General features: G+C 46.4%; 1 protein-coding gene across 1 annotated transcript; it reads right to left on the bottom strand.

The window, feature by feature from the left end:
- Window positions 1-5,433: 5,433 nt before the first annotated feature.
- LOC122946081 (torsin-1B-like) lies at window positions 5,434-20,008 on the bottom strand. Its single transcript, XM_044305411.1, has 5 exons — window positions 19,784-20,008; window positions 16,664-16,929; window positions 13,980-14,155; window positions 10,562-10,689; window positions 5,434-8,259 (listed from the first exon to the last, which is right to left on the bottom strand). The coding sequence occupies exons 1-5, from the start codon at window positions 19,995-19,997 to the stop codon at window positions 8,015-8,017; spliced, it is 1,029 nt and encodes a 342-aa protein (XP_044161346.1). The 5' UTR covers window positions 19,998-20,008; the 3' UTR covers window positions 5,434-8,014.
- Window positions 20,009-22,634: the final 2,626 nt, after the last annotated feature.

Genomic DNA, 22,634 nt, shown 5'->3' with positions numbered 1-22,634 from the left:
TTCCTCAGGTATGCATGCCCACCTCTAGCCAATGGCGTCAGCCCGGTCTACACATCAGGTTCTCAGACACTAAAGGAGTCAATATGGCGGAGATCAAGTAGAACATGTCATAATCTAGAAGTGATCCAAAATCGTCATTTTTTTGGGTGTAAATGCCGCACTCACAATCTACAATATATTTGTCATTTCAGACAAAAATGAAGAATATCGCTCCAGTCTACAAGTAAACGGTGAGTATACCCCAGGGTAAAGTCATGTATTTTTAAAAGAAAAAAAATGGCTTCCCGAAAAAACAGCGCCACACCTGTCCTCAGGTTCTATGTGGTATTGCAGCACAGCCCCATTCACATCAATGTAGCTGAGCTGCAATACCACACACAACCTGTAGACAGGGGTGGTGCTGTTGCCTGGAAGTAAGCAGCCATGTTTTTCTAATCCTATACAACCCCTTTAATTCATTGATGCTTCTTCCTTTTTAAAGGATCGGCGGTCACTCCCCGTTATCACACACTGGTCAAACGATCCTGGAATTCAGGTACGTAGATTATCAGCTTCCATCTCCTTGTAGCGCTGTAAAACCACAGGGCCGAATTATGAAACGGTCGCGTATAGCGGCCAATCACAGCACAGCTTCCATTTTCCAGGAGCAGGGCACGAAATCAAAGCTGCGCTGTGGGCAACACGGACCGTTTTTCATTTAGACAGTTTCCTTGAATGTCCATCGAAACGAAAGGAAACTGGGCTTGTCATGGTGGTTACCTGCAGCCACCACTAGGGGGAGCTCATTGCATGCGAATGTATACAGCTCCCATTGCGCTCAATACTAGCTGTATAAATCCATATGCAGTGAGCTCCCCCTAGTGGTGGCTGCCCATAGCCCAAAGGGTAGCATTTATGGGAGATTAAACTGTGCAATTGTATTGGATGCCCCTTCTGCTTCTCTTACCCCAGATATATATATTTTTTTTTTTATGACCAGTAATCTCAGGACGGCCAATTTTGGCCAAAGTCGTCGTGCTTGGAACGTCCTTCATTCTCATGGCTTTGGGAGCTGGACTGTGGCTTTTCTGTTACATCTAGTAAGTTATACGCAGTGCATTGCATGACTATATACGTAAATTTAAAGGGGGGGGGGGGGGCGGGATTTCTTAAAGTTTAATATCGATGGTCTATTCTCAGTACAGGTCATCGATATCCGATTTGTGGGGGTCTGACACCTGGGACCACCACCGATCATCTGTTTGTAGAGGCTGTGGCTCTTCACAGCACAGCGCCGAACATTGTATAGTGGCCATGCTTGGTATTGCATTCAATCAAATAGGATGGGCCATTAATATTGAGCTTCTTTAGGGCCCCTTTAAGGCCAGTCTTGTTAGAGGCCACATTTTTTTTATTATATTATCTTTTACAATTCAGTCGCAGACATAAAAGAGGATTTGCTGAAATTGAAGAAGATCTCTTGGCCGGAAGACGATGTTTTAAGCCACAGTTAGAAGACCTGGAGACCGTTTTTTTTGCGATGCACATCACCAAGCCAGGTAATAATAAGACGCCTTTTTTTTTTTTTTTTAAAGGGGTTGTTTGAGATCAGGGAATTTTTGCAGAAACAGCGCCACTCAAGGATTGTGAATCTACAACTCCCAGCATGCACACTTGCTCGGCTGTTCTCAAAATTCCCACAGAAGTGTATGAAACATGCTGGGAGTTGTAGTTTGACAATAGCTGGAGTGCCAGAGGTTGCTGACCCTTCCTGTAGCGGGTTCTTGACGCTTGACACCAACTTCTGACTTGTATTTTGTGTTTCAGTTACTTTCATGAGACACGTGATATCTAGCAAAATTAGAAGACGCAAAGTAGACAAGGTGGAGGAGGAAAGCGAGGAGGATAAGGAAAGTGAGGAGGAGGAGGAGGAGGAAAGTGAGGAGGAGGAGGAGGATGTGCAGAATGGAAATGAGAACTTAAAAAACCTAACACAGTCCCCTGGAGGTCTAATGAAACCAATGGTCAGGAAGACGAGAAAACAAGTAAACTACGAAGAAGAGCCAGAGAATGAGAGCGAGGTCCATGGTGGAGACCTAAGAAAGCCAAACAAAAATGAGCTCCACGGCAAAGCCAAGGCTTCAAAAGGCCAAGAAATTCATAAGGAGATGGCGAAAACAAATGAGAAGGGTGAAAATTCAGAGAAGTCAGATCCCACCAAGAAAGACATAACAACTAGGAAAAATCTAGACCTAAAAAAGAAAGGCAGAAGTGAGCAACCAGACCACAAGAAGAAGGAAGCTGGCGAGAAACCAGACAAGAGCGCGGTGGGAAAGACCATGAAAGATCCCAGGAAAAAAACTGAAAAGACCAAGAAGGAGGACAAAAGCGAGAAAAAGGACCAGAAACCAAAAGCCCAAAAGTTGACAGTGAAGAAGCAGGAAGCACCGAAAAAGGTAAAAACTGAGAAGGTCAAAGCCACCAAACCGAATAAAACCAAGACGAAGAAAGCCACAAAAGAGAAAAATACCAAAAAGAAATTTGGAGGCTTCTTTAATAAATGACGGAGATGTGCATCCCAAGGTTCCCATGTGCTTTCACTCATGTATTAGGGAGGGACCCCCAAACTGATTCCTTTAGAACTGTATGGTAATCGAAGTTCATTTAAATAGAACTGGAGGTTGGGGGGGGGTCCAGGATATTACAGATGGTTAAGTCTGTGCATGTTTATGGGGGAAGTCATTGTTATAGTTATTTGACCACCAAGACCCAACATCAAGATGAAGGAGCAGCATGCTCCTTCAAAGAGTTACTCCCATCGCAACGGCAGTCCTAACCAGTGCAGCGAGCTACGACAGAATGGGTAGCCATGGTGCCGCAGCACAGGGAACAAGCTGAAGGGGCCCTTGTGATCAGTCAGGGTCGGACCCCCAGTCATGGGGGCAAGCTGTACATGTTCCATCTCAGGAACCTGTAAGAACGCATGGTGCACTACATGGACACCTGTGGTACTCCCATCTATTGGGAGAATGTGGGTCACCTAATCAGTGAATTGCTAGTTTTTTTCAAACTTCCATTAATGGCTATGGACACCTTCGGGGACATATTTTTTTATGATTGCATTTGACTCATTTTGGGCTAAATATAATTTTTTCAATTGGTCTTTAGGAAAAATATTCAGCTGTTCTGTCACAAGGGTTAACTGTCTAGCAGTGTGAATGGTACTTTTTACTTTGGTGCCGGTGATCCAATAAAAGTTCTCTCTAAATGACAAAAAGGTCATAAACACTTATTTAAAAGGTCCCTTTAAACGCGACAATATGACAGCAGATAGTCCGTAAGGAAACGTTCCTTCCCGACAATCTGCTGCTCGCTGGTGGAGGAGACCAGTTCATTTACATGCAGCGATCTCCTCCAGAGATGGGAAGGAGCGATCGCTAATGCTATCCTTCTTCCCCATAAAGACTTGTTTCCCAGCAGCAGATCACATAAACGATCCAAAGTAATCGGCAGTACATTTACACCGCCAGATCATCACTAATGAGCGTTACTATGAACTCTCGTTAGCGATGATCTATGCGATTCTCGGCCCGTGTAAAGGGCCCTTTAGCCACATTCATATTAGTTAGGGCTCATGCACACGACCGTTGCGGTCCGCAAAAAATCTGGATGACATCTGTGTGCATTCCATATTTTGCGGAACGGAACAGCTGGCCCCTAATAGAACAGTACTATCCTTGTCTGTATTGCGGACAATAATAGGACATGTTCTTTTTTTTGCACAACAGAAATACGGACATATGGAAAACGGAATGCACACAGAGTAAGGGCTCGTTCACACGAACGTGTGATGCCCCTTACGCAATACACGGGCACCCTTCCGTGGCCATTTCGCATCACGGATGCGGACCCATTCATTTCAAAGGGTCTGCAAATCCGGAGATGCGGAAGGGAACACTACGGAGTGCTTTCTGGGGTTCCGTTACGTGCTTCCGCACTGCAAAAAGATAGAACTTGCTTTATCTTTTTGGGGAACGGAAGGATCGCAGACCCATTCAAGTGAATTGGTCTGCGATCCCCATGCTCTTGCCCCACGGAAGGTGCCCTAACGTCTGTTTTTTTTGCAGACCCATTGAAATGAACGGTTCCGTATACGGTCCGCAAAAAAAAAAATGGAACGGACACTGAAAGAAAATACGTTTGTGTGCATGATCCCTTAGAGTTCACATCTCCGTTTCATTTTCTGTTCTTCTGATCTGTCAAAAGAACAGAAAAAATAAATAAAAATAATGTAAAAAAACGGATCCTGTACACCAAAATAAAAATACTGCAGGATGGGATCGGAAGAATGGGAAATGAAAAGCAGATGTGAACTTTCTCTAAGATAAGAATTGAGCTATAATAAGTGTTTATAAGGTCAGAGATTAGGAGCCGTCAGCTGGAACACAGTAAAAATACAAAGCTTGAAAATTGAGAATCTCAAGGCTGTACAGAGAAAGGGGCTCAAAAGTCTTAGATCAGATTTTTAGCTCAAAATCAAGTACAAAGCAATAATAAAAAAATACAATAGGGGAAGATTTATCAAAACTGGTGTAAAGGAATATTGGCTTAGTTGCCAGGATCAGATTCCACCTTTCATTTTCTAAAGGAGCTCTGAAAAATGAAAAGGTGGGATCTGATTGTTTGCTTGCTATGGGCAACTAAACCAGTTCTACTTTACACCAGTTTGATAAATGGAGTGCTCAACAGGGGTGAGGGGGACCCCCGTTCTCCCGATAGGTAGAAATCCGACAGGTGGGACCTCCACCTGTTAAACACCTTTTATATGCCATAAATGTATCAGATCCTTGGGATGACTGAACCTGTAGCCCTCAGACTAGCAGAGAGGGTGCACCCCCTACTATACACAGACTGGGCAATTTATGGTGACAATATTTAAAGGGGGTTACCCCACAAAAATGATTTACCACCTATCCATAGGACAGTTGCGGGTGTTTCCGACTGCTGGGACCTCCAACAATCCTGAGAACTAGGTCCCCTCTTTAAAGGGGGTAACGCACTCCATTCAGAGGGGGACCCCTTGTTTTCTGGATTACGGGGGGGGGGGGGGGGGGGGTCCCTAATCACCTATCCCGTGAACAGGTGGTAAATAATTTTTGTGAGGAATCTGCTTTGGATGACAAGCTGGTCACAGACTGTACTACAGCTGCGATCCCCAGCAATCAGCTGTAATCTGATCTGGAACCTGGCAGCAGGTGCTCAATTCCACTGCAGCGCCATCACAGGTGAAGAGAAGTATTACAATAATGAAATCAATGAGCAGTAACACATGGACATGATGGGTCCTCCGGGGGTGATAGAGGCTAACAGAGGAGGGCCCTGATGGGAATGTAATGGAAAGCTAAACTACAGTCATCCAAAATAAAAAAAACTGGAACAAAAAGACTTCAAAAATAAAAATTTTAATTTATTTTAGTCAGAATTTTGGTCATCAGTACAAATGTTGGTAACCATAACAGGCGGTAAAATATCACTTTGTTGGTAACCTGCTGGGCATTTACAAAAATGAACTGTCAATTCAAAAATAAAAATCACTTGTATTTTTAAAGGCTCTCTTAGAAATTAGGGTTGTCTGCCCAGCCTCCCACCCCCCCTCAAAGAGTGCCACTCTTGTCCATTGCGTCCATCTGGTATTTGCAATACCAGATGCAGCCACTGGATACGAGTGGCGCTGTTTCTAGAAAAAAAAATGAGTGACAAGCAATACGATTCAGCTGCCGGTGGTCACCCAGCTTTCTTCAGGGCTGAATAGAAGGCGTTTCCTAAACTGATGATCTATCCCAGGCATGCTCAACCTGCGGCCCTCCAGCTGTTGCAAAACTACAACTCCCAGCATGCCTGAACAGCCTACAGCAGGGCATTCTGGGAGTTGTAGTTTTACAACAGCTGGAGGGCAGCAGGTTGAGCATGCCTGATCTATCCTAAGGATATATAGGAAAATCGGAGAACCCCTTTAACAACTCGGAAGACGACACCCGATTTCTTTTTTGTGTACTTCCTCTTTAAATTTTGCAAAAATCCACTACCCACCTTACCACACCGTAAACTCAATTTTCCTGCTGCCATACAGAAATATATAAAAATAAAAACAGATTTTTCCATTAATTTATATTACTGTAATTAAAAGAAAAAATTAACCCTCCTCTTGCCAGACCTCAACGTGCAAAATCCACCTCTGCAGAACAGCTTTATGGACCTCTGAGCGGGATGGGTTCTCTTGCTTTTCAGTGGAAATTTAACGCACCCAATAATCCAGAAAGAGCTGCGTTTTCTGGATTACCGGAATTTTCGGTGCAATTTCATGTTACTGATCACAAGTAGCATAAAATCACTCACTGGAAGGAGATTAGTCAATTTCGACCATAATTTTTTGTAACATATAATCTTAAAAAGCACCTGCTAGCAGGGTCGACCCTATCATACTGGGCATACTGCCTGGTAGGGTTGATCGTGCCGATTCGAGGGGCGTGGTGAACACTGGAAAGCTGAGGTAGCCAGGCCCCGCCCCTCGGTGCACTAAAACCCTCATTTGCATAAAGAATAAAAGTCTTTTTTCCCCTCCGGAACGCCGCAAACAATTTTCACAAGACAAATATCATTTTAATCAGCAGAATCAACCCTACCAGGAAGTATACCCGATTTAATAGAGTTGATCCTGCTGATAAGTGCAGTTTAAAGGGGTTCGCCAGCTTTTGCCATCTCCCCCTCCCTGACAGACACGTGCTCCCCACAGCTCGCTTTCGGCTTCTTCGCACCATCATGCTCTGGTCCCCTCTTGTAAATTTCCAGTATGGACTGGGAAAGGAGCTGCGTTTCATGTGTGCTGCTGCTGGACGCACAAGCAGCCATTTATTGGCCTCTGCCGGAAATTTACTTGCGGGGGGACTGTGAACGCAACATTGGACCGAAGGAGCTGGAACTAAACTTCCCACCACAGGTCCAGGAAGGCAAAGTGTTAAAAAGCTGGAGGACCCCTTTAAGACAGTGACATGTGACACCCAAAGACACGATAATCACACCCATAGGAATATATACGCATTTGCACAATCATTCTGTGACAGGATCTGGTCATGCGACAAGGAGTGCAACTTAAAGGGGCTATCCTCTTGAAATATGGAGTTATTAGGGGGGGGTCCCCATCCTGAAAGCTGGCATGGCATATTGCTTTTAGTGGGTGCCATGTAATCCTTCCACGTTGCAACCCCTTAGTAATGAGGGGTACCTGTCAAATACAAAGATGTCCAAAGGGTATGGGGGTCGGGCGAGAGTAGATGAGCACCCAATTTCATAAAAGCCAAACTGCACTGCCCGCTGGTGCCTGGCATCCCACACCAGCCATCCTAAGGCAATAGTGACAAAGCGTTAAAATGTAGTGGTGAAGGTTAATAAGTGGTAAATCGTGCCACCCCAGATCCCTCCTGTCCACATTCAGATACGCACAGAGTCATGCCCACCCACCAGAAGACCTCCTTGTCGACCTGAACTGCCCCCATGCCAAGCTCAGGTAGGGCGTTCCATGCATGAAAATGGGTATGAACCCATGATCCCCTTGCGTCTTAGTAACGTAGCCAAGTGCATCCACCTGGGTACCAGAATTCTTCTGCTGCCAGTCCTAAGGAGCAACTGCGGAGACGTCTTTAATTCGTGGATCGCTGCTCCAAGACGAGCGTCACCAAATCATCGTCCGCGCAAAAGGCGAAACCTTGATGTACAAGGCAAGTTTTCCTGAGATCAGTAGGTATTAGTGTAACAGTCAATGTGGATAGAAACTTCTCAATTCCTGCCATTTAAGGGGTCGGCTGATCTCACACATTGGTGGCATAGCGCTCCCCAGAGGTGGAACCTGCACCTATTTGGCATTGGTGGCCTATCCTAGCGATACGCCACCGAGGTGTGAGATGGGCCAACTCCTTTAAGAAACAGAACAGTCACTATCTGCGCAGTCCCTGGCACCACTGTTGGCACAGTCTTGGAGCTACAGATGGAGGCTCAGCTTGGCCGACACAGTTTTACAGCCTTTGTCAGAAAACAACTTGGTTTCTCTCGGGGAGTACGTCATGTCCTTCGCCACCTCAGATGCCAACTCTTCATCCTCTACATAGCCCCGATGTCTGAGCTCCGCCAGGACACATTTCTTCACGTGAGTGAACTCCAGCGGCAGGAAGGGGACAAAGCAATCTATCAGGTTCTTCTCGATGAGGCTGCTGTGCCAGAAGCCACCTGGGCAAGAAAGGAGGAAAAGGCATCGTCAATACTGCCAGCTAAGTGTGCCCATGTGTAGTATGGGCATCCCTGCAATAAAAGGAACCCTCTATATGCCAGCTACTTGGTATGCTGTGGTATACATTCTGCATTAAAGGGGGTCTCTCACTTCAGCAAATAGCATGCATCACATAGAGAAAGATAATACAAGGCACTTACTAATGTAATGCGATTGTCCATTAAATGCAGCAGAATCTGGTATACCTGTGCATGCGCTGAATGCTGTCACGGCAGAGGTCACATGGGTTAATCAAGTGACTACCATGGATGCGGTTGCCGCCAGCACCCGCCATTTACAGAATGGATCCATGGGTAGCAGGGGACAGCGGACTGGGGTGCTCAGGTAAGACATGAGAGGTATTGTGGTGTCCTGGGCTAGTAGTGCACACAAGGTCAGGGCGTTATAAGGGGATTACCAAGATTTTTATATTGATGTTATACCCTCAGGAGAGGTCATGATTAGCTAATTGACAGGGGTCTGACACCCCGCACCCTCACCGATCAGCTTGGCGTTGGAACTACACAGCTCTGTCCATTGTGTACAGGACGGAGCTGGTTACTGCAGCGCTGCTCCCATTCACTCTAACCCTAAGTTCACACCTGAGCGTTTTACAGCGCGTTCCTATGCGCTGTAAAACGCTCAACAAGGAGAAACCAATGCTTCCCTATGGGAATGGTTCTCACCTGGGCGTTTTACAGCGCGTACGATCGCGCTGTAAAACGCCCGACGCTCAAACAAGTTCTTCAGCTTTTTTGGGGGCGTTTGTCGCGCGTTCCCGTACATAGACTTCAGCGGGAACGCGCGACAATGTGTGTTCGCTTGTCTCTGTATGCGCGATTGGAAACGCCGGTACAATCGCGCATACAGAGCGCTCGTTTCAGAACGCTCAGGTCTGAACCCAGGGTAAGCCCTCTTTCACACGGGCGTCATGTTTTTTGCCCGGATAAGAGGCGGGTTTGTTGCGGGAAAATGCGCTATTTTTCCGCACGAGTGCAAAACATTGTAATGCGTTTTGCACTCACGTGAGAAAAATCGGCATGTTTGGTACCCAAACCCGAACTTCTTCACAGAAGTTCGGGCTTGGGATCGGTGTTCTGTAGATTGTATTATTTTCCCTTATAACATGGTTATAAAGGGAAAATAATAGCATTCTGAATACAGAAGGCATAGTACAATAGCGCTGGAGGGGTTAAAAAAATATAAATAATTTAACTCACCTTAATCCACTTGATCGCGCAGCCGGCTTCTCTTTTGTCTTCTTTTTTTGCTGTGTAGAGGAAAAGGACCTGTGGTGACGTCACTCCGGTCATCACATGGGCCATCACCATGGTAAAAGATCATATGACGGACCATGTGATGACAGCAGTGACGTCACCACAGGTCCTTTTCCTGCACACAGCAAAAAATAAGACAGAAGAGAAGCCGGGCTGCGCAAGCAAGTGGATTAAGATGAGTTTAATTATATGTTATTTTTTTTAACCCCTCCAGCGCTATTGTACTATGCATTCTGTATTCAGAATGCTATTTTCCCTTATAACCATGTTATAAGGGAAAATAATAATGATCGGGTCTCCATCCCGATTGTCTCCTAGCAACCGTGCGTGAAAAATCGCACCGTATACGCACTTGCTTGCGATTTTCACGCAACCCCATTCATTTCTATGGTGCCTGCGTTACGTGAAAAACGCACAAAGAGGAGCATGTTGCGATTTTCACGCAACGCACAAGTGATGCATGAAAATCACAGCTCGTGTGCACAGCCCCATAGAAATTAATGGGTTACTGATTCAGTGCGGGTGCAATGCGTTCAACTCACGCATCGCATCCGCGCAGAATACTCGCCCTTGTGAAAGGGGCCTTAGGCTGCTCAGCCATGACAGCATATGGTAGGCAAGATCACACCATTACCATCTATTGTAGGGTGTAGCGAGGCCTCACCTCCCTAGGCAGCTCTGCAAGTGGTGGAAACCAGTCCTACTCACATTTCAGGACAGGTTGATGGCAGCCATTTTGAAACATTCCCGTAGAACCCCTTTAAATGAATGAGACTGACACACAATACAGAGTACAGCTTCTATAAAAAGTGTATGGCGCTGTGCTTAGTATACTATGAAAAGGCCCAGCTGATCGGCAGGGGTGCTGGAAGTCGGACCCCCACCGATCAGATATTGATGACCTTACCCTATGGGTAACTCATCAAAATTTAATTCCCAATTTAAGCTCCAGACTCCTTTGCCCGGACACACCACCGCCACTCACTGTTATTGTTGTTGAACAGTCCAACAGACAGCGCGTTCTCCATATCCTTCAGCTCCAGATCCTCTCTCTTCCTCCCCGCTTTCCAAAATTCCAACATCTGCCTATTGATCAGATCACCACCGGCATTGCTGGAGAAGAACAGCACACATTATACACTGGAAAATACTCCACTGGGGGTTAAATTCCAATTTAAATTACACATTGATCGCACTCTTACTATAATCAGAGAGGGCGATGACAAGCTCCCAGTATGTACAAGTGTCTAACTCATCCTTATCTGTCAAATCCAAATGGTGTGCAACCTGCAGTCCTCCAACTGGCATGAAATTCACACTCCTAGCATGACATGTTGAGAGTTGTAGTCTCACACGAGCTGGAGGGCTGCAGAACTGTTCAATGCGTAAAAAATACGATCCAGCAGTTTACACACATTATTCTATCCATCCCTAGAAAAGCTGGGTAATGTATGGTTACCATTTCACATCACTTGCCAATCCAAAATGGGGGCTCACCCACACAGCCGATCCACAAGCCCATACTGTTCCTCAGATTTTACCGGTAGGCACATGGAGGTCCAATGTATCTGTATTACCTCTAAGGCCTCACACACATGACCATATTATTGGTCCATGTGCAAGCCGCACTTTTTGCGCATCACACACGGATCCATTCATTTCTAGGAGTCTGCAAAAAAAATGTGCTGTCTGTATCCAGGCTGCAAATTTTAGAACCAGTCCTATTCTTGTCTGTTTTGCAGTGGTGCCTTTTGGTGTTTTTTTTTTTCACAGTGAGATCGCATCCATATTTTGCAGATCCGTGATTTGCCGACTGCAAAACGGATGCGGTCATGTGCAGGATGCCTAAGATTACTTGCACGTGTTGTGGATTACGCACGGAAAACCACAGTGTAATACAGCACCAGAAAGTGTGTGAGATTAGACAAGTCTCATGTAAACGTTGCATTTTTTTTATCCATACGGAAATTGAACTGCCGCGGCATGTCAATCGTTTGTGCATTTTTTTTTTGGTTAATGTTTCACCCTATGCCATGCAAAGGGAAGATCCGCAGCAAATCTGCAACAAGAAACGCAAGTAACAGATGCTGTTTTTGGTGCAGAAATGCACAAAAATCCGCACGGAAATCTGTTCGGAATTTCTGTTTGTAAATCGGCACCCGTGTACAGGTAGCCATATGGATTTTGAAAATGCGCAGAAAAATCGGCGCAGAGTCTACATGCTTTTTTTCCCCCCCAGCACTGTGTTTTTTTTGTACATGTTTTTGATGCAGTTTTTTTTACGTGTTTAATTCAATACAAAGCTGCATTTTCAGCTCAAGGTTTTTGGTGCGGATCTGCTCCAAAAAACAGGTGGAGGAGAACACACATGGACTTATATGGAGCAGTTTTTTATGCTTCCCATTTATTTCAGATAGGGCATGCTGCCCCAAGATAGGGGGGGGGGACAAGCGCTGCTTCCCACTGAAATAAATGGGTGGCCATTTTGAGGTGATTTTAGGAGCTGATTTTGAGGCGGAAATGCTCCCAAATCAGCGCCAAAAAATACCAAGTGAACTAGCTCTAAGAGATAATATAGCTCCTCAGGGACATAATATGTTAACACACGGATTGCCTATGGGTCTGTATTATAGTAGAGGTAGGTCATCCTGGGGAACCTAAGGCCTTGTGCACATGACGGGCTTGTACAGGGGCATAATATGCAGATATGGAGCCCGACTACCCTCTGAATGATGTCCACAAGGAAAAATTATTATTCTACTAGGGAAGAACAGCACGGACAGCACCATACAGGTTCCAGGCGCGCAGCCCAGCGATGAGCATTATGCCTCTTTTACACGAGCGTGAAGGATTGGCTCCGGATGAGTTCAGTGAAACTCGCACCATTTTGCAAGCAAGTTTAGTCAGTTTTGTATGCGATTGCGTTCAGTTTTTTCCGTGCAGGTGCAATACGTCTTTCACACGCGTGATAAAAATCTGAAGGTTTAAAAACAACATCTCTTAGCAACCATCAGTGAAAAACGCATCGCACTGAAGCCCCATTCACTTCTATGGGACTGCACACAGATAAATACAAGTCAATAGTGCAATTCACACCTGTTTTTCACATGACCAAGGGTCCATATGGAGAAACTCTGGGCGTACGGTATTCTGGTCCGTCTCTTACTGAACATGGACCTGGAGACCACAGGAATCAACAGTCTCTGGCAAACACCAGGTCGTTGCCCTACACCAGGCATGCTCAACTTGCGGCCCTGCAGCTGTTGCAAAACTACAACTCCCAGCATTCCCGGACAGCGTACAGCTATCAGCCTACAGCAAGGCATGGTGGGAGTTGTAGTTTTACAACAGCTGGAGGGCCGCAGGTTGAGCATCCCTGCCCTGCACGATCTCACAATGTGTTAAGAATCGCCCGCCTATTGTGTCCGAATCCGGTCTTAGATTTGCATTTAGTGGGGGAGACACCCGATATGTAGACAGCCAAACCCTTTATCATGTCTAAACTATTACTATAGGGGTCGGCAACCTCCAGGCTGTTAGGAAACTTCACTTCCCAGCATGCACACTGGCTTGGCTGTTCTCAGAACTCCCACAGAACTGAAAGCATGCTAGGAGTTGTAGTTTAACAACATGAGTAATGGAGGCTGCTGACCCCTGGATTACAGCTCAATGGCGTTCTTAACAAGGAGTATTTGTACATGCAGTGCCTTTTTTTTATTATTATTATTTTTTTTTTTTATGGGCCTCACTTATTAAAGCGATTTAGCCTTGTTGCCTATAGCAACCAATCACAGCGCAGCTTTCATTTATCCAGCGCAGTTTAGGAAATGAAAGCTGAGCTCTGACTGGTTGCTATGAACATTCTATCTTTATTACCAATATTGGGGGTCATTTATCAAACTGGTGTAAAGTATAACTGGCTTAGTTGCCAATAGTAACCAGATTCTTTAAGAATAACTAGGCCTTGCTGTCCTTAGCAACCAGAGTTCAGTTTTCATCTCCAAATCTACATTGGAAAAATTAAAGCCGACCTCTGATTGGTTGCCATGGACATTCTCTCTCCTTTACCAATAATGTCTTGAAGAAAACTAGGCCTTGCTGCCCCTAGCAACCAATCAGAGCTCAGTTTTCATTTCCTAGGCTGCTCTGGAAAAATTAAAGCTGAGCTGTGATTGGTTGCCAGGACAGTCTCTCTCCTTTACCAATACTATCTTGAAAAAAAACTAGGCCTGCTGCCCCCTAGGAACCAATCAGAGCTCAGTTTTCATCTCCTAATCTGCTTTGGAAAAATGAAAGCTGAGCAATGATTGGTTGCTATAGGCAATAATACCATACATTCTTGATCAATTAGGTTTTTCTTAAACAGTCAGTTTTTATAATAAATCCAAGCTGTGGTCAAGTACCTGAGGAAAATGAAGATGGCTTTGCGGTAGGACACGCCATCAATGTGCTCATAGTAGTCCAGGAAGGGCTTGATGGCATCAATAAGACCAGGGTGGAGCTTGTCCATTTCATCGAATATAAATATGGAGCGAGCGCAACGACTAGTGTTTCCTCGGATCCACGACTGGAGCTGGTCCTGAGGGAGGAAAAAATACTCTGCTGCATCACGTCCATATACAACGGACAGCTCCGTCTATGTGTGGTCTATTTGTCTGAAGGGGGTGTTTCCTTTAAATTTATACTAAAATTCTATTAATCCGACACCCAATAACCATACAGGCCTCCTGGGGGGAGCACAGACATGCCAATGCGGACATTTCCATGTGCCATAGGACCTGGACATCCCGCCGATCAGCTGTTTGAGATAGCACCGGCACTCGCAGTAGCACCGCGGCCTTCTCGCAGCTTTCCCCTGGCCATATGACCACATTCATCGGTCACGTGGCCTAGGCGCAGCTCAGCCCCATTGAAGTATATGAGGCTGACCTGTGATACCAAATACAGCCACTAAACAATGGACGGCGCTGTGCTTGGTGAGCTGGGGCTACTGTGAGCGCCGCTGCCTTCTGAAACAGGTGATCAGCGGGGGGCCTGGGTATCAGACCCCAATGATCAAATACTGATGACCTAAAATTCAAAAATCTTGGAAGTCCCCTTTAAACGGGTTCTGTACTTAGATAATAATCACCTATTCTGAGTATAGGTCATAAAAGGGCTTCTCCAGTACTTAGGCATTGATGGCCTATCCATAGATCATTAAAGGGCTTCTGTCACCCCATTAAACCTTTTTTTTTTTTTGCTTACTTATAATCCCTACACTGCGATTTCTGCCTACATGATCTAATTAATCATTTTGGTCCTGTAGATTTTGTTTAAAACATGCTTTTAAAATATGTAAATTACCTTGCTACCAGCATCCTCCGATCCTAAAGATGCCCCCTCCACATTGTGATTGACAGGGTCAGGGAACGGAATCGTTCTCTGCTGGCCCTGCCTGTTTGCATTAAAAATCTGGCGCCTGCGCCACGGCCGTACCCGTCTTCAATTGGCGCAGGCGCACTGAGAAGCGGCCGCTCGCTCGGCCGCTCCATCCTCAATGCGCCTGCGCCGGGTGTAGATGTGACGTCACATCTACACTGAATTTTTTTTTTCAATTGGTCTTTATTAAGAATTTTGAGCCCCTTTCTCTGTACAGCCTTCAGTTTCTCCAGTAGCAGGATCTGAATTTTCACTCTGTTCCGTCAGCAGCTCCTCAGCTGACGGCTCCTCATCTCTGATCTCTGACCTTATAAACACTCATTATAGCTCAGTTCTCATCTTACTGCTAAGAATGTGGCTTAAATAAGTGTTTGTAACCTTTAATTTAGAGATAAGGTTTATTAGCAGAAAGTTAAAGTGGGATTCACACACCTAGATAAACTGTTAACCCTTTGTTACAGAACAGCTGAATATTTTTTTTAATGAAGACCAACTGGAAAAAAAAAAATGATGACATTTTGCCCAAAATGAGTAAAAGGCGATAAAAAAATAAATAAAGAATGCCCCCGATGGTGTATATAGCCTTTAAAGGCGTTCCCGGGGCTTTGCCTAAATTCTCTCCTTCAGCTAACCTGCAGAGGGGAGACAGTTTCAGTGGTACTTACCCTTCCGTAGTGTCTTCCTTTCATTGGTTGGCTGAAAGAGAGAATTTAGGCAAATTGCCAGAAAACCCCCTTAATGACCTATCCTGCAGCTAGACCATCAATATTTAAGTAGCGGAGAACCCCTTTAATTTTTAGTAGAATTAATACATTTATTGAAGGACTATTCCCATCTTGTAATTTGATGGTATATAGCTCCAACCGAATCTAAGAAATCTGAGACTGAAGAGGGCGCAGTTTAGCGCTGCAGCCGCCCCCATTCTTCCTTGCACAGTTGGGTGGCGCCCCTCCACAGGGAAATCTTAATAGGAGGCACAGCGCCGAGAATCAAGGTGACGCAACAATGCGGCTTCTTCATTCTCAGGTTCAGGGGGTGGGGGGGTACTAGACAGCTTGGATCGTAAAGCGACTTCCCATTGATTTACAAGAAAGGAATACCCCTTTACTATGACGGTCTGGACCACATAACCACCCAATAATCTGGCACTTTTGGGTTTTTGTATGCCGGATTATTGGACAGTTGCTGTATTAGACAATTGCTACGTAAGCAATTCCGTAGTATATAAGGAAGGTAATGTTAAAGGGGTATTCCAGTTAGATTAAGTTATCCGCTCTCCACAGGAGAGGGGATAACTATTTGATCACAAGAATGGGTGCCCCCTCTTGCCGCTCCATTAATTTCTATGGGAATTCCAGAGGTAGGCAATACTCGGCTGTCTCCGGAATTCCCATAGAAATTAATGGAGCGGCGACACATTTGTGACTGGCAGCTCGGTTAGGGGGGGCTTCGGTGGGTATGGGGCCCCCGTTCCAACGATTGGCGAGTGTCTCAGCGGTAGGAACCCCACGATCTAATAGTTATCCCCTAGCCTATGGATAGGGGATAACAATCTAACCGGAATACTCCTTTAATGTATTAGGCAGGCATCACCAGGCTTCCCTAACAGACGAGCACGCTCCAGTGCCCTAAATATGCCCTACTGTGAACGGAGGCAGGGGCGTACCTTGTAGAGGGGGATCAGGTTGTTGTGCGGGAAGTGAACGGTAGACACAAAGAGATGGACAAATTTGCTCTTCATTCCCATTTCATAAATATTCTCCACAATCATTTGGCTGACAAAGTTCTTGCCCGTGCCGGTCCAGCCGTGCAGGGATAACGCCAGGGGCTTCTTGGGGTTCTCATTGCTCATAAATCCAGTCAATGTCCTGTATATGACTTCGTGTGCCAGGTGCTGCCCAAAAAGTTTCTTCTGCAAGTCGGCCTGTAAGGCTGGAGAGAAAAAAATAATATGTTGAGGTGATCCTGCGTTATACTCCAGAGCAGCATTCACAATTCTGCAGACTTCAGAGCTGAACTCAATCTCCGCACAGAAGTTGCTCTACTTCTTTACCTTTTGGGCGGTGCAGTGGGAACATACACAGGAAATACTGACCGTCTGCATGTGTCAACAAAGATTCTTGACTGTTTCCAATGATGGAAAGAAGAATTATGAGCGTGCAGTAGAATATTAACACAATAACATTACATTAGGAAATTTCCCGTTAGGCAATTGTCTCATATCTTTAAAATACTAGTAGTGGAAAAGTAAACCAAAATTTGTTCAATTAGGAGAGGCAAGGTGGAAAAAGCAAAGTGCTGCAAGATCCTTTAGGCTGGGTTCTCACGGGCGAAATTTCCGCGCGGGTGCAATACGCGAGGTGAACGCATTGCACCCGCACTGAATCCGGACCCATTCATTTCTATGGGGCTGTGCACATGAGCTGTGATTTTCACGCATCAATTGTGAGTTGCGTGAAAATCGCAGCATGCTCTATACTGTGCGTTTTTCACGCAACGCAGGCCCCATAGAAGTGAATGCGGCTGCGTGAAAATCGCAAGAATCCGCAAGCAAGTGCGGATGCGGTGCGATTTTCACGCATGGTTGCTAGGATGAAAGTCTATTCCCTGTATTTCTTTTCCCTTATAACATGGTTATAAGGGAAAATATTAGCATTCTTTAATACAGAATGCTTAGTAGAAGGTCAATTAAGGGTAAAAAATTTTTTATTAACTCGCCTCCTCCAATTGATCGCGTAGCTGCCGGTCTCCTGTTCTTTCTTCAGAATCTGTGGTGACATCACTGTGCTCATCACATGATCCATCACCATGGTGATGGACCATGTGATGAGCTCAGTGACGTCACCACAGGTCCTTTGACAGGTCCTGAAGAAAGAACAGGAGACCGGCAGCTACGCGATCAATTGGAGGAGGCGAGTTAATAAAAAAAATTTAACCCTTAATTGACCTTCTACTAAGCATTCTGTATTAAAGAATGCTAATATTTTCCCTCATCACCATGTTATAAGGAAAAATAATACAATTTACAGAACACTGAACCCAAACCCGAACTGTGAAGAATAGTGATGAGCGAACTTCTGTTTTAAGTTCGGCGTCTAAAGTTCGGCTTCCGGTTAGCGGAGAATCCCGATCTGGATCCGGATATGGATTCAGACTTCCGTTGTGGTCCGTGGTAGCGGAATCAATAATGGCCGATTATTGATTCCGCTACCACGGACCACAACGGAAGTCGGAATCCATATCCGGATCCAGATCGGGATTCTCCGCTAACCGGAAGCCGAACTTTAGACGCCGAACTTAAAACAGAAGTTCGCTCATCACTAGTGAAGAAGTCCAGGTTCGGGTACCAAACATGCCGATTTTTCTCATGCGCGTGCAAAACGCATTAAAACGCTTTGCACTTGCGGAGAAAAAAATGGCGCATGTTCCCGCAACGCCAGTGTAAACCCAGCCTTACTTTCCCTGGAGATAAGCAGCGCCTCAAGGGGTCTGGCAGCTGATTATCTCCAAGGAATAATGTAATATTTCCATTGACTAAGGCTACTTTCACACTAGCGTTAATATTTTCCGGTATTGAGATCCGTCATAGGGTCTCAATACCAGGAAAAAACGCTTCCATTTTGTTCCCATTCATTGTCAATGGGGACGAAATGTAACTCAACAGAACGGAGTGCTCCAAGAGGCATTCCGTTCTCATACCGGAGAGCAGCATGCTGCGGTTTTCTTTCCGTCCTGGGATGTGGATCTAAACGGATCCATCATGACCCACAATGCAAGTCAACGGGGCCGGATCAGATGGTTTTCTCTGACAATAGAAAACGGATCCGTCCCCCATTGACTTTCAGTGGTGTTCATGACGAATCCATCTTGACTATGTTAAAAATAATGCAACCAGATCTGTTCATAACGGAAGCAAACGGTTGTATTATCAGTAACGGAAGCGTTTTTTTGCTGAACCCTGCCGGATCCAGTACAAATGCTGGTGTGAAAGTAGCCGAAATTCCCAGGAGAATACTCTTAAAGGGATTTTCCCACAAAAAAGAACCACAGGGGGGGGGGGAAATGTTTGGTGGCTGGGGGTCTGGACTGCTAGGATACCCCATGTGTATGGAGCAGTAGTGGGCATGCTCCATTCACATTCTCCTGTCAGTGCCAAAGAAGTGAATGGAGCGATGGTCAGGCATGCACACTACTCCCCCGTACACATGGGGTATCCGGGACCTCCATTCTCCTGATCGCCGGGGGTCCGAGGATAGGCTAATTAAATAATTAAAGCAGGGGTCTGCAACCTCTGACACTCTAGCTGTAGTCCGCAAATTGCAGACGTGCAAAAAACAGACACCAGCCGTGTGCAGTCTGCATTTTGCGGAACGGAACAGCCGGCCCTTCATAGAAACAGTCCTATCCCTGTCCGTAATACGGATAATAATAGGACATGTGCTTTTTTTTTTGCCTAGCAAACCTCAACAGGGAATTATATTCACTGACAGCAAGCAGAGATCTTGGAAATGGTGAGGAATGGAAACACAAAGCCGATTAGAAAGTTGCAGAACGTTTCATTACTCAGTTATTCAAGAAGAGGGGATGTATAATCTCCTGACGAATTAAAGGGACGGATCAGATGAGCTCAGGACCCCCCAATTCCCAAAACAAATAGACCCATCACAACCCCCTGGAAATGCAGCGTGCATAACTAAGCGCATCAGACTCATTGCACTTGCACTGTAGCATGCTAGATGTTGAGGTACTACAACTCCCAACATTTCATGCACCCCCGCCGTCTCACCTGTGCCGTTGATGGGCTTGTCCACCTGGCAGCACTCCACAAGGCGCCCGCAGTAGAACTCAGGGAAGGACACATAGCCTGTAATGGCCGAAGCGGCGGCTATGGCGATGCCCACGCTGATCGGCTCCAGGGACACGGCGACATGGAGGAGCGGAGCCGCCAGCAGCAGGAAGAGGAGCCGAGTCCCGGGACCGGACCTCCAAACCGCAGCCATGGACGCTGGGAGCAATGCGCATGCGCGGCAGAGGTGTCTGCTGCTGAGGTCCGCACTGCCCAATCAGCTCCTTGTGTGTGTGTTTTTTTTTTTTTCCTTTCGAGGACCACGCCCACTATGTTATGCGTTTGTTTTGGCCACGCCCCCACATAGGATGTGATGGCGCAGCAGGTTTCGCTTTCCGAGAAGAGGAGGAATCCTGGGGAAAACCCAGGGTTGTAGCTACAGGGGAAGATGCTGCTTTGGGGCCCAGACCCACAAGGGGCCTCCTCAAGAGAAAGACTAAAATATTTCATTGTCCGGGCCCCCTCAGCAGTATCATACAATGACATTAAAGGGATTCTGTCATGAGATTTTACCCCTATAACCTAAGCATGTGCCCATGTCCGTACTAATACCATGAATCCGAAGCTGGCCTTATCAAACCTGCTTGTGGCTCTCAGTGCCGCCTCCGCTATCCTTCCGTCCCTCTGCCAGATCCCGCGCATGCGCACTAGGCTCAGCCTGATGCGCCCGTGCGGACTCCTGGCAGCGGCTTCGTTGAGCGAAGCGCGCATGCGCCGGCCTAGTGCGAAGCCGCTGCCAGGAGTCCGCACGGGCGCATCAGGCTGAGCCTAGTGCGCATGCACGGGATCTGGCAGAGGGACGGGAGGATAGCGGAGGCGGCGCTGAGGTGAGGAAGGCGGCACTGTTGACAGGGAGCGCGGCGCTGGGCGCGGCCCTGTATTAACGGACATCCCCTTGGGCACCTTCCCTTATGTCTGTGGAGACTCCACTCCTGGTTTTGGCTCACATTCACTGATGGAAATCACTGACTAATGTGTGAACGAGGCGGTGCGAGGAACAGAAGCAAAAGTATAATCTCTATAAGGGGGGGGGGGGGGATAACCCCTTTAAACTCATAGATATTAGATAAATAGATATTAGAAAGACGATCGATGAAATAAAATATATAATAAAGGTAGATACAGCACCAGCCAGCGGCTAGAATTGGTGGGGTCCCTTGGCACTGGACCCCCAGCCATCCTGGGAGCGCGGTAGTCCAATTTCAGCCTTCAGTTTAAAAAAAACATTTGGAAAACCCCTTTAAACTGATGATCTATCCTAAGGACAGGCCATCAATATCTGACCAGTGGGGGTTCAACACCAAGGACCCCCGCTGATCAGCTGTTTGAGAGGGTACCGTCACCCCGGTGACCACCGCGGCCTTCTCTCTCTGCTTTTCCTAGGCCAGTAATGACATGGTCCCCTGGCCTAGGAGTGGCTCAGCCCCATAGAAGTGAATGAGACAGCTGCAATACCAGAAACAGCCACAATATAATGGAGGGCGCTGTGCATGGTGAGCACTACTGTAAGCCAGATGCCTTTTCAAACAGCTGATCAGCATGTGTTGGACCCCCAAGTGAGGAGTATAAAAGTCTCAGGGAAACCCTTTTAAAAGGGGTTTGTCCATCAATACCTGATTTGTGGGGTCTGACGCCTGGCACCGATAAGCCAAGACGAGCAGGCGGCGCTCCTGCTTTCTGGTCTTTACACTTTGCGTCGCCTTCTCTCCCGGACCCCCGATGATCTGATATTGATGATCTATCCTGACGATAGGTCATCAATACCAACAGCTTGACAACCCCTTTAAAGCTCAAGGGCCCCAGTGAAAAATCTGGATCAGGGCCCCTCCATGTGCGATACTGGTGTCTCCTTGTGTGACCTTTGAGCCCCTCAGGGACCGGGTCAGGCGGATATCTCCGCGCCATCTATAACTACGCCCCTGTCTGAACGCCGACCCCCTTGAACTTTCTTATAACGGCCTCATCCTTCCGGATTATCCATTAACCCGGAGCCACTGACCTTTCAGCCGCCGCAGACGTTTATTACACCCTCGGCTACATTCACAGCGATCATTTTCTTAGTAAAGATTTTTTACAACATACAGTACAAAAAAAAAAAGAAATGTAAACAAGTGGAAGAAAAAAATAATAATATAAAAATCCCCCGTAAAGAAAAAACGGAGGGATGTATATAAGCTTAGAAGAGGCAGTCAATGTAACTTTCTAAGTGGTTCTTAATAGTTTTGATGATTTTATTCATTATTTCGTTTGATTTCCTCTTTGCTGCCAATAAAAACATAGACTGATGATTCCTGGAAACCGTCAGAAAGTAGGTTAGCTGCTGCGGCCAGGTCTTGGCGTGAGACGCGCGGATCTCTACGTGAGGCTACGGCCACGTCATCTGAGTTACATGGGGATATGTGCATTGCAAGTCAATTTCCGCTCCCGATTTTTTTCGGCAGCGCGACTGAGATTTCCGAAAATCTCATCCACTCTTCCTCAGGATAGGTCATCAATATCAGAATGGCGGGGGTCGGACTTCAGGCACCCCACGCCGATCGGCTGTTTGAGGAGGCCGCGACATTCCAGTGAGCACCGCAGTCTCCTCACAGCTTACCAAGCACAGCGCCGTCCATTGTACAGTGGCTGTGCCTGGTATTACACCTCAGGCCCATTCACTTGAATGGGGCTGAGCTGCACCGAAGCCATGTGACCGATGAAGACAGGAAGAAACTAGGAAGAGGCCGCGGGGCTCACCGAAGCGCGGCAGCAGCCTCTGTAAACAGCTGATTGGCTGGGAGTCGGACCCCCG

The sequence above is a fragment of the Bufo gargarizans genome, chromosome 9 (assembly GCF_014858855.1).
Source record: "Bufo gargarizans isolate SCDJY-AF-19 chromosome 9, ASM1485885v1, whole genome shotgun sequence".
NCBI lineage: Eukaryota > Metazoa > Chordata > Amphibia > Anura > Bufonidae > Bufo > Bufo gargarizans.
The sequence above is the reverse complement of the archived record's forward strand: the minus strand, read 5'-3'. Positions and strand labels throughout refer to the sequence as shown.

What these genes read in the sequence shown, in the direction of transcription:
- LOC122946081 (XM_044305411.1), bottom strand. Translation starts at nt 19,997, where the DNA reads ATGGCTGCGGTTTGGAGGTCCGGTCCCGGGACTCGGCTCCTCTTCCTG. An exon ending in GCCATCTTCATTTTCCTCAG is followed by an intron (nt 10,690 to 13,979) that starts GTACTTGACCAC and finishes GTTCTTCTCCAG; the next exon opens with CAATGCCGGTGGTGATCTGA. An exon ending in ACTGTTCAACAACAATAACA is followed by an intron (nt 8,260 to 10,561) that starts GTGAGTGGCGGT and finishes TTTCTTGCCCAG; the next exon opens with GTGGCTTCTGGCACAGCAGC.